The sequence below is a fragment of the Odontesthes bonariensis genome, chromosome 23 (assembly GCF_027942865.1).
Source record: "Odontesthes bonariensis isolate fOdoBon6 chromosome 23, fOdoBon6.hap1, whole genome shotgun sequence".
NCBI classification, from domain to species: domain Eukaryota; kingdom Metazoa; phylum Chordata; class Actinopteri; order Atheriniformes; family Atherinopsidae; genus Odontesthes; species Odontesthes bonariensis.
This window is the reverse complement of record NC_134528.1, coordinates 7046506-7064003: the sequence shown is the minus strand read 5'-3', so window position 1 is coordinate 7064003 and position 17498 is coordinate 7046506. Positions and strand designations below refer to the sequence as shown.

At 42.5% G+C, this 17498-nt stretch overlaps 2 protein-coding genes across 5 annotated transcripts in view; one reads left to right on the top strand and one right to left on the bottom strand.

Moving 5' to 3' along the window:
• The window catches only part of sdk2b (sidekick cell adhesion molecule 2b), a 294592-nt gene extending 292275 nt beyond the window's left edge, over positions 1–2317 (bottom strand). For 2 of the 4 annotated variants that reach the window (XM_075457447.1, XM_075457449.1), the window contains exons 1-2: positions 1795–2317; positions 1418–1695 (exon numbers count right to left, since the gene is read on the bottom strand). In XM_075457447.1, the coding sequence (XP_075313562.1) occupies positions 1418–1695; positions 1795–1922 (406 nt within the window). In that variant the 5' untranslated portion in view covers positions 1923–2317. The remainder of the gene's footprint in view (positions 1–1417; positions 1696–1794) is intronic. The other 2 variants (XM_075457446.1, XM_075457448.1) reach the window with 1 other exon arrangement.
• Positions 2318–8063: 5746 nt separating this feature from the next.
• Positions 8064–17498, top strand: part of rpl38 (ribosomal protein L38) — a 245043-nt gene continuing 235608 nt past the window's right edge. Inside the window, exon 1 of the mRNA XM_075457318.1 lies at positions 8064–8074. The gene's annotated coding sequence lies outside the window, so the exon portion shown is untranslated. The remainder of the gene's footprint in view (positions 8075–17498) is intronic.

The following is a 17498-nucleotide window of genomic DNA, read 5'->3' as shown; positions in this document are numbered from 1 at the left end:
TGTAAATGTCAGGCACCAGGATATGGCCTCATGAATGATGGATATCTTCCCGGTCTTTTTTTTTTCTTCATCTTTTCTACATGGTATTATTGAGTGAGCCCCACTAAGGGCTTAGAGTCTATCTTGAGACGTAATACTCCCTCACAGTGGCAACAATACCTGAATCCCAACAACCAGAGTGGATATTGTGCAGTAAAAGAAAGCAGAGAAAAGGCATTTTTATCCGTCATGTCATCAGTGTCTATGTCACCCAAAATAAGCCCTGTGCCTCCAAAAAAAGTGTATGGAATGTTTTTGCAAATATACTCTGAGAATGCCTGAATGACTTGTGAATTTAGCAGCAATCAAGCTACGCTTGGCAGGAGACCCCATGGAGGAACATTAAGGAGCCTAAGGTTCTGGTCTGGTAAAAAAAAAAAAGAAAAACATTTGCAAAGTTAAATAAATACAGTGTCTTATTCAAATAGGACTTCAACAGGCATGCATTTCCCAGAACAAGAAAGCTTTCTCTTGCAAAAACAAACTGTAATTAGTTATAACCTCATACGCAAAAAAAAGAAGAAAATCAGAGAAGTACGCCTTGCAGGGATGTGACAGTTGCATAAAAATAAAAGGAAGAATGCCTGAGGTTACAGCACACTCTCTTTCTCTGTATTCCCAGTCTCCACAGGGATCTTGTGGGATTATTGCGCTGAGAATATCAGTCCTTCTCCTGCTCAGGCAACCACTTATGAAAAATAAAACAAAAACAAAAACAAAATCCGACGCTGTCACCGATTCCCTGTAAAACTGCCACACTTGGCTGTTCGCTCCCCTGTGTTCCGCTCAGGCTGCGTAATTCTCCGAAAACCAATTAATTTCCAACATGTATCAGTGTGCGTGCATGTGGCAGCGTTAATCGCCGCATATCAATGTCGATCTGTTTGTTTTTTGCGCGCTTGTTTGGCGCGCAAAGTTTAGATTCCGGGAGAGAGGGGCTGATTAATTCATTAGTACTATTAATCAGCTTAACATTTTAACAGCTTGGCCTCTAATGACACGTGTCATTCGAGGCGCTCATTACATCTGTTCTGGGAAGAACATGCTGGTAGAGTGCAAAGGACACATGGGGTCTTCTAATAAACTAAAACTTATCCCACAGGACTTCTGACGAACATGACCCCGACCTTAATGAAGTTTGGATATATGAGAAGTCCAGGCAATGAGGGGCACGGATGTGGAAAAGGTCTATAGGAAATGTTGAGGGGGAGCTGCGTGTGTTCGTGTGGAACTTAATCAGAAAAAGAGTAGTGAGCATATCCTAGTTTCAATGCCTCCAAAAAGCAGAAAAGCTTCCACTTATGTGCACCAAAAGAGCGGAACTACACAGATATCAATGGGCCTGCGCGGTGACTAATCGGCACGGTGCCTCTCTTACCTTGAGCTTGTGCGGAGCGGATGAGTAAGGAGAAAAATAAAATCCATGTGGCGCACCACATCGATCCGTTCCAGTTGTCCTCGAACATTGTTCTTAACCGTGAAGACTGGACAACAAGTGCCCGATGAGCTTGAGTCATACAGCGGTGCCTGAGTACCGGTGTGCCTCTACTGCTGTCCGTCTGCTGAGTGTGGGTCTCTTTGAATGACAGCCTGAGTCCACTCGAGTCTGGCAGAGCGCACCGAGCTGAGAGCGCAAAACCGAGCTGCTGCTGTAGCCTGTGGCGACCGGAGAAATTCGGTCAGACAGTCTATGTTTGCTTGATAGTTCTAATTTGCTCTACATCCACCAACCCCGTAGGACGGGATAATATTTACCCTTGAGTACCGAAGCTGCGTGCGTTGCTCTCTTTGATTAACTCAGCTACATCCAGGTTAAGTCCAAATACAGCCAGGCTCTCGCTACACCTGTAAGAAGAAAATATAGGTGTCACACTTTTTTCCATTTACATGTCTTGCGTCTTTGAGGTGCAGTTTCCCTCTTCTTCTCCTTGCACTTTAAACTTCAGCCTCCCCGCCGCCGTCTGAGTGGCTACAGTTTGCCCAAAAGCAAACAACCGACTTTCCTTCGAATCCTTCCTTACTGGAGAGGAGCGCCGAACGAAGCGCAACCCCCCGTAAAGTTCCTCTCCACGGCGCACAGTCAAGGTCGGCAGTTCAGTTTGACAGCAACCCTGACAACAAGTTCAGATGCTCGGAGAGCAGCGGATGGGAGAAACTTGCACGTAGTCACAGGAGCATGGTGGGAGCCTGCCGTGGAGGAGAGCCCGGCTGCCGGTGTGAGTCGGATGATGAGGACGAGTCCCGGGTTCTTCGAGAGGTAACGTTTGGATCTGGTGTTGCGGCGGCGCAGCGCAGGTTGCCACCGTGCGGCCAAGCGTAAAAACCCACCCACGTTACAATACAGTGAAGCACAAATTTTTCAGGAGACGATTTTATGGCTTTCCACATCACTAAAAAGCTGGAGTGAATGTAGCTCCTTGTTGAAATGATTTAAACGACATGTGTTCTGCTTGTATTGCAAAGATGGTCAGGGGAGCGATGTATAATGTGACTGAGTCTACTGACCCTTCCTTTTTTGCCCCTATAGTATCAGTTTAGGGATTTATATTTTGGCAGCATGTTAACACCAGCTATGAGAAATGATGCTGCATGTTTTGGTGGTACTATTCTAAGCATGGTTGTGATATTTCTTTTTAGCTGAGGCGATGAAATGTACTGTAATTCACCACTAGACCTATATACAGGGTGCATGACATGAATAGAAAAAGACAGGAAAGGCTGTGCAAAGTCTTCACACCACTAGGATTTAGAGTGCTGCATGTTATCATGCCTGTGCGGGACAGTAAGTGGAATAGGGAGGAGAAGGTGAGAAAAAAATGAGTGGAGGACAGAAGGTGGAAGAGCGGAGAGGGAAAGAGACGAGGTGGTTGTTGGAGGGGTGATAGAGAGTGACTGAGCAAATGTTGTTTCCAAAATGACAGAATCTGAATAGAATAAGAGGGGGAGAGAATAAGAGAGCACGGCTGAGCAAATGTTCCCGTCTTGGAAATGACAGTGGCTTGCCAGAAGAGAGCAGGAGTACTTAATGGCTGTGATGTTTTTGTGAACGCTGAGGCCCATCGAAGCAACCACAGGGCAGCGATGGAATAATGCACCGTGGTAATAGCTTCTGTTTCTCCTCAGCATGATTGTCAGGCTCTTTTTGGCTTTCTCCATCTTTCCAACGTAGATGCCAACACAGCCAGGTGTAAACTTCTGGTGTTGTTGAGCAATGGCTAGCTATGACTGCAGTTGCTAAAACAGCTTACTGCAAGCTAATTCACCACAGTATAAGCCACACTGTTTATCTGACCCTGGAATTAACCACATAACTAGTACTGATGATTTAGAGTTACCCAGTTGCATTTAGTTCAAGTTATTCTGACTGGTGCATTGGGCATCCATATTCAACAACATGTTAAATCTCACCACAGAAGCCATTTTTGGCACAGCAATGGAGATAGATTGGAGGCTGAAGAAATCTGAATGTAATTAGTGAGAGGAACACACACTTCCTAAAAGTCTGAGTGAAGCAAATTCAGGGATTTGCATGAAAATGTGTCTTCTTTATTGGACAGAAATTTCTTAAAAAATGTTAAAAGACTGATAACTGTGTAAACTAATTGTGGAGTTTCAAACAGATATTCTTGAATTTTCTCCTCGGGGCTTTTAGTGATGGTCTGAAATCCAGAGTCTGTGTTGCTGCAGAGTAATATCTCTGGCAAGAAATTCTGGCTAGAAATGCGAGGAGGGGGGTGTGTGGTACTGATGTCTAGAGTGCGAAGAAGGCAGCATGTGATACAGAACTGGCTGTAGACATCGTGTTGTTCTCTCTACAATACATTATTATCACAAAACTTTGTTAAATTTGCTGTGGCTATGCTTGTAAATGCCTCTACACCAGTAGCAGAAGGCAGCTACAGCAGGTGCAGAGAGTCTCTGTCAACTTGATAACATGTATGACAAACACTAAGCCAATATGTAGTAACTAATACACAATATAAACAATTATCTTGAGATGGACGCAAGCAAAGTGCAAGCACTGGGGAAAAGAAGTCATTCAGAAGTTTGGTTAATGTTATTCTGTAAAGAAGTCGGCCAGTACACACTCAGAAAAAGATCTTAGCTGTATATGAAAACCATGTGACTAATTTACAACTGAACTTAACTGTTTGGATGATGTTTGTCAAAGGTTGTATATGTATAAATTGGATGCCTATGCAACCAAATCGCTTAAATAAAGCTGAGTTCAAAACTTCAACTGTGTATCCTTTATTCTGTGAAGAGAGTGAAATTGTGATCAATCGTCCTTTCACATGTTGATAATAGCAGTTGAGCACAAAGGACAAACTGACTCCAGAGCACACACGCACTCATTTGCAAAGTGGCAGCACATGCACTGGAATATTTGCTGACACGTTCCTACATTGTCTTACACACTGATGTTCCATAGATTTTATGAGGGGGCTGAAAGGAAGCTCTCTGTGTAAAGTCCAAAGTGAATGTTGAGGACATTTGCTCTCTCAGATGTCACTGCTCTGGAACATCTCTAGAAGTTTTCAGGACTCCAGTGCGGTGTGAACGTGGCTTGTCTGCCTTCTAGCTTGCCAACCGCTCAGCCTTTATCATGAAAATGCAACATCCTTAGAAAACAAGCACGCGTCACTCTCGGAGACCGTCTTACAACCAAATGGGACATTTGCTCATGAGGGTAAAAAAAGTCTTTATATATATTTGTAGAATATGTGACTTCTAGCGGTCTCGAGAGCAACTGCATGTGAACTGTAAAAATGGCATCAATGATGGTGACAGTTAAGGTCGTACTAACCATGATCATTTTATAACCCACACCGAGTAGTTCTTATTTCTAACTCTAATCAACCTGGCCAAGTAAAGTTTTGGCTAAACCCAACCAGAAAGTGACACATTTCCATTGCTAGGAGGATGTTGTGGTCTCGTTAAGAAAGCACTTGAGAAGGACATGTGCTGTGATGTTGAAATGCTCACGTGCCAGATTTCTGTCTAGCTGCTTGTAGGGAGGAGATGGGGGGGGGGGGTTTATGGGTTGTATTTAAGGGTATGAACAAAATATATGATCATATCAGTTGGAGAAGTTGTAGTATTCTGAAGTGTTTCCTTTTAGAAGGCACAAAAATCTCACAAGAATACGGGGAGAGGGTGCTGGATGGTGTGTTATAGTGACATGCTTTCAATCATTTACATGTTCAAGATTCATGTTCAATTAACAGAAGCGGATTGACTCTCGCGGTCAGCCCCTAGCGTGCTCACCGTGGCAACATCTCAGCTGCATCATTGGCAGGAGCTACCCACACCACGAGTTCCAGTTTCAGAATGCTGATTGATTTAGTCCACAAAAGGAAGACAACTAAGATATTTGATATCTGCAGTTTGCATTTGTGATTTTACATCAGAGCAACTTAGTTCAGTTAAAATGATCTATCTATTTAATCTTGCCTCATTATTTCTGGCAGCCGATAGTTTCTTTTTAATGTTTTGGGTTTTTTTTCATTTCAGCTGTGACAGATTACACAATTTGATTCTTGGAAAGATTTTGAGGGAAGAATAGACAACGGTAGAAATGTAGATCATTATGTGTATTTAGCATAATTGGCTAAAGCTTAGAAAAAATGCTAGAATGGTCTTCTAAACATAAGACAGAGGAACATCCACACGTGCTGTGACTCAAGCAGACACTTGTGTTTTTACAATATCTTTTGTACTGATTCATCAACAGTGGAGTGCAGCACTGAGAGCAAAATTCTACTCTCACTTTATTCCTATGAACAAAGCAAAAGAGGCGCCCAGAGCTAAAACTCCCCCTCCATGTTTTGAGGTCTTGAGGCAAGAAACATACAGTGGAAAGAGAAGAGAGGGGGAGAGGCATTTTTGAACAACAAAAGGCATCAGTGTTTAACTCATCGGAGATGTGCTCAGGCCAAACCCTAGTTCAGCAGCTCGGACTTTCACCTGAACTTGGTGGGGATTGTTACTCAGATAAGGTCGGATTGTGAGCGCACGTAAAGCTATAAATCCAGCAAAAGCCTGAAAAGTCAAAATAATAAATGAGAAATTGCCCATCGACTGCGCTGATGGAAATACACAGGTCAAAGCTCTGAGCTGAAGAAAGTCCTGAGGGAGTGCTTTGGAGAGGTCTGTTAAGTCTACCTCCTCCACGTGCGCACACACACACACACACACACACACACACACATATATCACTCTGCTGGCCTGATGTTAAACTGACTCCAGAGATAACTGGAGGGCACCACAAGATGCATCAGCCTCCAATGCTATGTCTGGAAAACCTTTAAGTAAAGAAGCAGAGCAGCAGGCAGTTCTTATATTTAGATACAAGGATGACCTCCATTAATCAAATATTTCGCACTCCATTAACACCTTTTATTTGTTAATTAGCATAAATTTAAGAAGAAGGATCAAAAGAACAGGAATTTTCACAACTAAAATTAATGCTACACCCTTTTCTCCTCTGCTCAGGCCAGACTAACTGGAGGTTTATTGAATCAGAATGAGTATGGAAGTGTAGTGGCGTAGCAGATGGAGTGATGAGCATTTCTCAACACCTAAGTGGCCAAATGTGCTCTGTAGGGCAAGGCTTTTGACCTCGTATAGCTGACCATTAGAAAGACCCTCATCAACACAAACATACAGAGAACACAATTTAGATGGCGTTTATGTAGCAATTGCTCATTCATGTTTCGGTCAGAACAAACCTTCAAACTTCACAGGACGTTCGAGTGAGTAGTGGTGGGTTTCTTTTCAGCGGATGATATTAAAAAGAGAGTTTATTCTTGGGAAACAATGATTTGCGGGCTGGCTGGGATAGGCTTCCTGCGACCCTAAACAGGATGAAGCAGGTATGCATAGACAGGATTATTTTTCTGCAACACCAAGGTGGAGGATAAAATTATTATATCTGTATTTAACTCCTTCATCTGAAGAACTCTGCAGTCTAATTCTCATAGAATAATGACACCCTGGGCTTAATATGCTCAGCGACTAATTACTACTTTTAAATGTTTTTTTTTTTTTTTTCTGGTACTGTACCTTCCAACACTGTCATTTTCACAGCATGGGTGCCAAATTTCACTGATTCTGTAAAAAAAAACATAAGGACTATTTGAAAAAAGTCTAATTAATGTAAGTCTCTTTAATCATAGGCATCATTGCAGATAGGGAAGAGTAAAAGAAAAATTCAATAATAGTCATAAGCGAGAGCGACGATACAGAAAGCAGTAACAAAGCTAAAAGGAGCAGAGCAGTTTGTGTGAGACAGATGGTCAAAATGCAAGAGAAATATGTTCAGGGAAATTGTGCCAACCTTGGCAAAAGAAGGCACGTAATGCAAAAAGCACAGTAGGTGTATGACTTATGAGCAATTGGAGAAAAACAGGAAGTTGTTTCAGCAAGTAAAGTGGCTTGAGGTAGAAACACAAGAAACAAGTGAAAAAATATCACTGTCCTTGTTGTTTCTGATCTGCTTGTCTGCAACTTTATTTCACTTTATTTCACCAAGTATCCCACTGGCCCAGCTCCATGTCCATTAGAACCAACAGAATTCCCAAATGTTTTTTAGCTGAGTCTATAGAATGATCATGGAGCACCTGAGAGGAGATTGCGGCTCACTGCATCAGCCACTGATTCACAGACATATCTTGCTCCTTTTTTTCATTCTCGCAGTCTCTCAGGAGACAGCAGAACAAATCAAGCTCTGAGCAACACGAGCATTTAGCTTACAGGCCTGGCTCACCCAAATTCCCAGTAAAAAAAATACGGCTCATCATCTGTTGGTACAGATGCCGTTTTGTTTTCTGTGGGCACAGCAATGAATAGATATGAAACATTTCCTTGTAAAATAAAACGTACTCAATGTATTTTTCCACGAGACATTAATCTTTTATGGAAAACATTCATCCCAGGCTCTGTGGATCACCCAGAATAACACTGCCTCTGAAAATGGATGTTGCCTTTGAATTTTCTGTAGTCTTTCTGGTTTTTGATGCCATCGTCCGACTGAGATTTTAACCATAGCCCTCCAACCACAGCGCATTGAATGTATTCACCCCCCTTTCAGCAGACTTTGTAGAGCTCATGTTCGCAGCAGTTACAGCTGCAGGTCTCTTGTGGTATGTCTCTTTCAGTTTGGCACATTTACCCACTGGCATTTTTACCATTTAAGGCAAAACTACTCCAGCTCCAAGCAGTATGGGTGCAGCTTCTTTAAGTCGTGGCACGGGGTTTTGCCTTAAACCAATCGACTGTTGCTTTAGCAGTCTCCTCAGGGTCATTGTCATTCTGAAAGGTGAACCTCTATCTCAGATTCAATTCTCTGGAAGACTGGAACAGTTATTCTCAAAGAATGTGCCTGCATTTGATACCTTCCATTATCGTTTCAATTCCACATTCCCAGGTCCTACCAGTGAAAAACAACCCAACAGCATGATGCTGATACTGCCGTACTTTACTGTGGAGATGGTGCTCTTGATTTAAAGAAAGTTACATTAAAAAAAAACAATTCGATTCCAGTCTTATCTGACAAGAGTACCTTCTACACATTTAGTGTCTCTCCTAGATGGCTTTCAATAATTCTGGAGATTTTTTTCCCTTTCTTTGAGTTACTGCTTTTTTTCTGTCCACTCTTCCATAAAAAGCCCATCTCCGTGGAGTGTATAGATTGAAGTGGTTCTAAGTGGTTCTCTGGACAAATCCTTTTGCCTTGTCTTTGAGTTTTGGTAATCTGCCCATTGTTTGCATATTTGCTGTCATATAAGTATATGTATATATATATATATATATATATATATATATATATATATATATATATATATATATATAGAGAGAGAGAGAGAGAGAGAGAGAGAGAGAGAGAGAGAGAGAGAGAGAGAGAGAGAGAGAGAGAGAGAGAGAGAGAGAGAGCATTTTTTATGTGCTGATTGACTTCAGGGCTAAGCCAACTTGATGTCAACACTGTATCCCTGCACAACCCTGACAATCAGCATTAAATGTGCTTCGTGTTGAAAAGTTGTCAAAATTCCACCACCTGAGTATTTACTTTACTGCCACTACAGCTTTGCCTTTACATGATATTGCCATATGAACATACAATACAATACATAGATACAATAATGAAACACACAGAACTCTACAAGTGAAAAAGGGCAAGTGCAGCACAACTAGTATATATAACCACCCAGGCACACTCAGCCCCCATCCATCCATCCATCCATTTTTTATACCGGCTGAATCCGTCGGTCGGGTCGCGGGGGGGCTGGAGCCTGTCCCAGCGGTCAATGGGCGAGAGGCAGGGTACACCCTGGTACGCCCCCATTGAGTCTATTTTGTTAGAAGCAAACTGGATCAAACATCGGCCAATGTAGAGTTGTAATTGGTGCAAAGATAAAATCTTGGGAACCTGCATCAGATGAAGCATTGATGTTCTTCCACCCACTGATATGCGTTCAGGTCAATGCTTGTATAACCGAGCCTGGAGACAGAAAAGGCATTCATTGCCCAGCTCACTGATTCAATGGCAGTATGCTGTGCTGCTCTTCATGATGGAGTCTCGACCTACACGCCCCCACAGTGTTGAAGGCAGTGGTGTGTGCTAGGCTGCTGGAGATTTATATCAATTCTCCTTCCTTCTCCTGCAAGAAAACTTGCTTTATCGTGTGGTAGGGTGTCCTAAAAGAGGCCACTTATTTGTTTGGTTTTCTTGAATCTGTTATTGTTTTCCTTTCCAATTTTGTTCTTTGTGCTCAGATTGTCATTGGTCACCCGTTTGACTCACTGGCCAGGATCTTTTTACATTCTGAGATTTTCCACTCGAGATTAACCATATCTAAAGGACTTTTTATGTATCTGCTCGCCTACCCTTTCATGTGGGTCAGAGAGACTAGCGTGCAAGACTCAATATGTGGCACTTGAATGTAGATAAGCAGCTATTACCTTTTCAAAGTCCTGCTCATCCATGCCCCAGTCATTTTTACAGTTATAGCTTGAATAGAGATCTCTGTTTCCTCTGTGAACCTCTGTGAGATAGTCATGAGGTGGAGGAGCAAGGACGCATGATGGATTCAGTAATGAAATCCACTGTACTGAACCTTAAGTCGTGCACAAACAAATACGAATTGCTGGGAAATTGTCTTGGAACTTGCAGTTACTACAACATACAAAAATGTATTTCTCTACTATCAATACAAGTGAGGCTCTTTAATTACATTCCATCTGACATTTGTTTCCTTTTGAAATAATTAGTCAGCACTTTTAGATGCTTCCAACTGTTTTTGTAAGTCAGATAAGTATTTTACTTAACCTGACATCAATTGTCTTTCACACTCCATTTGCCTTCCTCTGCAACCTTTTTTGTATTTCTTCACACAGAGTCAGGCGCATACTATGGAGAAATGCATAAATCAGCTTTATTTAGCAAAGCTGTATCCACACCATGTGCCAGTCCACAGAAGCTGATTGCTGTGGCAGTTGAGGGAGAGCTACAGGAGGCACGTTTGAGATTAATCAACTTCCACCCGTTCAGACTGAGAGAAGATATGGCTCATGATGTCAATGTGCACATGTCACTCTCCTGGCAGCAGCCAAGAATTACAGTGACAACAGCATTGATGTTTTAAATGTCACAGACACAGGGAGCTTTTATGAAGGTCTCCTTTGACCAGTCTCCATAGATTCTCTGCAGCCTCCCACAGTGAGCTGGACCAGACTTTCTACTTGCTTTGTGTTGTAGGCTCTATTGTACAGCTGTCTCAACTAACATGTCCCCATCACTCAGGAAATGCTGAAGAATCAGGACAGCTCAAAATGACATGGTCGACGCAATTGCAGAAGCTGAAGATAAGCGCTGTATTTTGAAAGGCTCAGAAGGAATGTGATAGAAAAGAATATCAGTCAACAGATTCTGGCACGCAGTTCTGGTTGCACATGGTAGAATTTCTTTTGAAGGAGAGTTTTTATTCTATCTAGTCCTATTTTGGGTCAAAACATCCAATAAATTCTCTTTTAAACTTAGTTCATGTCAGGAAATAGGGCAGGGCACAGCCAAATAGCCCTTACATCTTTAAACACTTTGTATCATGCCCCCCTAACAGGTTCACCATTGAGCTTTTCCACACTGTATGCCTTCACACAGCTTTGGAGACAACAAAGAAGGAAACCGAGTGAACTTTTCTACAGAACATTCAGCCCAGTCACCAGAAAACATGATGCCATTGTATGTTTTGAAAAACAAACTTGCATGAAAATGTACATCAGCCAAAGAAGTGCAGCATTTGTCACCTTGGGATATGGTTTTGGTATATCAAAATGTTCAGGATATGTAAGCGCCGTCTCATGTCAAATTTACCCTTCACTTCATACTGACATTTTCTTCTCCAGAACTTGCTGTGTCTTCAAGTGTGAGGTTGTTCCGGTTACACTGTGCTCCATGATGGTTTTCCTCGGACCTGTTGAGGAGGTTTCGAGGCTGTTTTCTTTGTTTTTTCTTTTCATTGTAACTGCCCAAAATGGCACAGTTCTTGCTCAATTTGACTTGCTGCAGCACATACATCAGACATGTAAGAATCATTCTTAAGAGAACTGACTCCATAACTTTAAAAGGCTAAAAAAAAAGAGACCTCAGTATGGTTGCATTTCCAACCTTTCTCCCTTCTGAATGTCGATGTCAACTTTGATTTGTCAAAGATGACATTCTCCAAGACGTCAGCTTTGAATGTCTACATTTTTCTGTCATATTCCACATGCCATCCTCCTCTACCTGCACTTTCAGCTGCTGCATTCACAGGATGTAGGTTAAAACATTCTTTAAATGAAGATTCCACTGGAAATACCAAAGCTCTTTGTGGGGGGCACAATGTTTGAATTGAACACTAAAAACTGAATTTGCATTTCATTGTAGTAATCTGTGACAGTAAAATATATATGTGTTCAATTTGTAATACCTCCCTCAAAACTGCAACAGCAGGTGGTTAAGATTTCTCGAGTTTAAATTTAAGACCCAACTCAATTTTCAAATTATTGACTAATCAAGTGGCCAACTCCTACCTTCAATGTTTGTTTGAGCCTTTAGATCCTAGCTTTTTCTGCGGAAAAAAAGTTAAACAGCTTGATAATATTTCCCAATGAATCCTGTAACTGTGGGCCTCAGATTACCCTAAATGCACTTGTATAATATTTGTCATCAGCGTCACATTAGATTTTGCTTCAACATTCCCAGAAAGAAAGACACATGATTCATTCTTTGACAATTACAGTCATTTCATAACCCCTGGATTTGGACATCTTGCAGCCCAATTTCTACATGTCTGCCCATCATTCTTACTTAAGCATTAAGCCTACAAAGTAAAAAAAAACAAAGCATAGAAAGATGGAAAGAAGCTTGAGTCCTTGATCTCCCCAGGACTGATTCAACCTAATTGCCATGTATGAGCGTCTGAGTATACACGCCAGCCCCCTTTACTCCACACAAAGCCCCTCATTAAGAACTAGTTGGACAGCGGGCTGGGTGCCGAGGTGAACGTTGGTCAGTGGTGTCGGCCAGGCATCCACATGCAGGTGCAGGGCTGCCTGCATTAATTGACAATGGGAGAAGAAAAGCCTCCGTGCAATGCATGAAAGAGCTACATACTTTCTCTCCCTCCTACTCTGTTTCTTTCTTTCCAGCTCTCCCTTTCTGATCTGCTTCAGCCAGGTTGTTAGTCCATCTGACAACACATCAGCTCTGCTTCTCTGTTCCAGCACTCAGCACCAACTTTCTCTTTGGCTGGATTTCTCCCACTCGAACAGCCTATTCTATGAAATGTGAGCTCTCAGTTTAATGTCTACCCTTTAATGGAATTTTACAAAGGATCCAGGGTTTAAAAGATGGAGAGCTGTTTGTTTTGCAAATACTTTCCTATTTCAATTTCCTTATTTATTCTCAAAACAACCCAGTCACTAGGAGAGAATGTTGCCATGTTGAAGTTTTTTAGGATACCACACACATAGTATGCCTACATTACTTGTAGCCATTACTGTTGCCCATGAGCTGTATCAGTTTTTTGGTGGGCACATAAACAAGCAAATTTTAAGTCATGCCTCTTTTAGGGCAAATTTACAACATCCCATTCATTAAACAATAAATCCATCCATCCAACTATCATCTTCCGCTTGTCCGGGGGTCGGGTCGCGGGGGCAGCAGCTTGAGCAGAAAAGCCCAGACGTCCCTGTCCCCGGCCACTTCCTCCAGCTCTTCTGGGGGGACCCCGAGGCGTTCCCAGGCCAACCGAGAAACATAGTCTCTCCAACGTGTCCTGGGTCTTCCCCGGGGCCTCCTCCCAGTGGGACGGGCCCGGAACACCTCACCGGGAGGCGTCCAGGAGGAATTCTAACCAGATGCCCGAGCCACCTCATCTGACTCCTCTCGATAAGGAGGAGCAGCGGTTCTACTCCGAGCCCCTCCCGGATGATCAAGCTTCTCACCCTATCTCTAAGGGAAAGCCCAGACACCCTGCGGAGGAAACTCATTTCGGCCGCTTGTATTCGCGATCTCGTTCTTTCGGTTACTACCCACAGTTCGTGACCATAGGTGAGGGTAGGAACATAGATTGACCGGTAAATCGAGAGTTTCGCCTTCTGGCTCAGCTCCTTCTTCACCACGACGGGCCGGTGCGTCCGCAGACCCCGAGATACTTAAACTCCTCCACTTGGGGAAGGATCTCATTCCTGACCCGGAGAGGGCATTCCACCCTTTACCAGCCAAAGACCATGGTCTCAGATTTGGAGGTGCTGATTCTCATCCCAGCCGCTTCACACTCGGCTGCGAACCGCTCCAGTGAGAGCTGAAGGTCACGGCCCGACGACGCCAACAGAACCACATCGTCCGCAAAGAGCAGAGACCCGATTCTGAGGTCGCCAAAACGGACCCCCTCAACGCCCTGGCTGCGCCTAGAAATTCTGTCCATAAAAATTATGAACAGAATCGGTGACAAAGGGCAGCCCTGACGGAGTCCAACCCTGACAGGAAACATGTCCGACTTACTGCCGGCAATGCGGACCAAACTCTGACACCGGTCATACAGAGACCGAACAGCCCATATCAAGGAGTCCGGCACTCCATACTCCCGGAGTACCCCCCACAAGAGTCCCCAAGGGACACGGTCGAACGCCTTCTCCAAGTCCACAAAACACATGTAGACTGGTTGGGCGAACTCCCATGCACCCTCCAGGTCAGGATCCTCTCCGAGGGTATAGAGTTGGTCCACTGTTCCACGGCCAGGACGAAAACCACACTGCACCTCCTGAATCCGAGATTCGATTATCCGGCGGATCCTCCTCTCCAGTACCCCCAAATAGACCTTACTAGGGAGGCTGAGGAGTGTGATCCCCCTATAGTTGGAACACACCCTCCGGTCCCCCTTTTTAAAGAGGGGGACCACCACCCCGATCTGCCAGTAAACAATAAATAAGATCTTTTTTACAGGGTAGGACCTCGTAGAAGTGGCTCAGCCCACTTTCACCAAAGAGACCAAAGCTTGAGCCCTCTTTTTTATCATTCAGTACAGCAACACACACAGCTAAGTTGAGCTATGGTTGGAGTTGACTTGTTTGACCTGAGCTTGTTTGTTGACTGAACTATGTAAGACAATGTGACACTGTGGACTGTGTGAGACAATGTTCAAGACATTTTGCTGCCTCTAACTGTATTTTTAGGTTCTTCATATGACTATAGCACACTTCACTGAACAGTTGTTCTATGTAAGTATCTTGAAAGGTGAGATTGTCTGATGAAGCTGTGCTTTTCACAGAGCAGAGTGACAGTTTCTGAATATTTTAAGCTACAGTAGGTGCTCCATGTTTGTGCAAAGCATACTTACAAGAAACTCCCAAACAAGTAATTATTGAGAGAGATTTTTAAAATGCCTTGTAATGTTAGTTCAACCAAAAACTGTATGAAATTGAAGCGCTGAAAGCTGGACAAACACCCACAGACAATGCTGTTGGTGAAATCAGTATTATTAGACTCAAATGGGCATTGGCACTTTATGCATTCTCTGAGGTCAGATCTTTTTGTAGCCACAGCCTCAGACAAAATCACTGTGAAAGTAACTTGAAGACTATGTCTGTGTAGTGATTTTGGGGTTTCAGTGTAGGACATACTTCAATCAATAAATCGATTCTGCTTCAGTGCATGTATATAAAGACGGTGGTCCAATTAAGTGGCCAGTTCAAAGTTTAAATGTAGTTCGACTGTCCGTGTAACCATGCTAACTATCTTACTTTGTGCTAAGTGGATCTAAAACCTACTTCCACCTCAGACAGGTGAGTTCAGTTCCTACAGGAAAGTGCTTTTGTCCTCTTTTTTTGTTGGATATCACTGTCTCAGTCAGAGCAAAATCCTCTTCAATGGTGAGTTTTTCTTCCCTTCCTTTTAATATTTTTTTCTCTACTTATGTACGGTATACACAGCAAAGCCACTTGAATAGATTTGCAAAATATCTGGCAAGGGTTAGGAAACAAAATGTCCTGTTAGGTTGAGAAAAAAACTTTTGGCATTGAATGCAGCACTTAGATAATAACCCCATTTGTTTAAAAAATAACAGTTGCTGCCTTCTTGTACAGCCCTGTGGAAGCCTATGAGACAATCTTGTGCCAGAATATCGTAACAATCTTTAATTATTCGTTGTCTTCTTAAAGAGGTCGTCCACTACCATTACACATGACATATTGCTGCAGGTATTTATATCCCTCACATTGATTTCAAATAAGAGTATATTGTGACAATTGACAATAAGAAACAAAGTCAGAAAAAAAATCACAATCACACTGAGCAAACTAAGTGAAATTGTATAGTATTATTGTAAGTTATGCATCCTCTTGGGCTGCACGTGGTGTGGTGGATAGCACCGTCACCTCACACCTAGAGGGTTCCTGGGGCCTTTCTGTGTGGGGTTTGCATGTTCTCCCCGTCTCTGGGTACTCGGGCTTCGTCCCACTGCCCCAAAACATGTATGTTAGGTTAATTGGTGACTCTAAATTTACCCTAGGAGTGAGTGAGAGTGAATGGTTGTTTGTCTCAATGTGACCCTTTGATGGACTGGCAACATGTCCAGGGTGCACCCTGCCTCTTGCCCAATGACAGCTAGGATAGGCTCCAGACATCCCACGACCCTGAGTTGAATTAAGCGGGCATAGAAAATGGATGGATGTGTCCTCTTTTTCCACTCTAACCTCACATTAGGGTTACACTGTAAAAACATGTGTGCATGGCATGAAGAATGCATGGGGTACACACATTCTCAGCACACATTCTTTTACTACTCCTTTACTAAAAGCTTGTGTGGAGGAGAGGAAGCACACATGTTTGTGTATGGATGTCTAATTTATGCACCTGACCTGTTGTCAGGTGCTGACACAGCACTTTTAAAAATCAGGATTTTAATCAAGGCAGAGCAACAGTGTCACACATTGTCTTAAAGAGCTGTTTTGGTAGCAAACGGAACAGATACATATGTGAATGAGGGTAACTTTATTAGTAATTTGTGTTTTACAATTAAGGGCTGAAACAAAACGAAAAAAAAAAACAAAAGAATGCAAATGCACTTTGATGAGAAATGTAACAACATGATGTTGGAGGTGTTCCAACATGCTCCCGACCCTAAAATGACTGAAGATAAATTGCTGAATTAGGCTGCTACCACAGCACAGGTGGAAACAATTCCTCCTACTTTGCATCTCTATAGAATTTTAATTTAGGACTTTTGTTGAATGAACAGTTCAGTCAGTGGACCAAGTAGGGATTATTTAAGAACCAAGCAGAACCATCCAGTTGCAACCTCTGGGAAGAAAACCTAATAAGATGGGACAACAGCGGGTGAAATACGAATGCTCCTGTAGAATTCTTTTTTTTTTTTTTAATGTATTATTACTAGGGTAAACCTTTTTATTTCAGCTAGACATATTTTTCCATTTGCATCACAGCTTCATGGAAAGTGGTATAGCACAATATGTCTTATTAATAAAAAAGGGTATTTTGCCACTTGGTGAAAGTGAGTAAAGGGTAGCAATCAGAGCACATTTAGATTAGAAAGTAAGAGTGTGTGTGGGTATAAAAAAAAAAAATTGGTATCAAAGTTCCAATGTGATGGTCTACTTTCCTACTATCTTTTCAGTCATTTCAATAATTCATGAATTATGCTGAAATCATTTCAGGGAAAGAGCTTTTCAATTAAGGAGAGCTGAGCAGTTTTTTTTCACTCCGTATTGACAAGAAAGTGCACCTTCTGGAAACAAGGGTCAATGCAATGTCTCTATTTCAACTTGAAAGAGACATTAATTACAGTTTGAGTACGCAGTTCTTCAGATGTTATCAACATGAGTAGATAGGGAAATGAGAGACAGAGACACTATGAACCCACAGAAAAAATAAAGCAATGTGTGGACCATGAGGAATT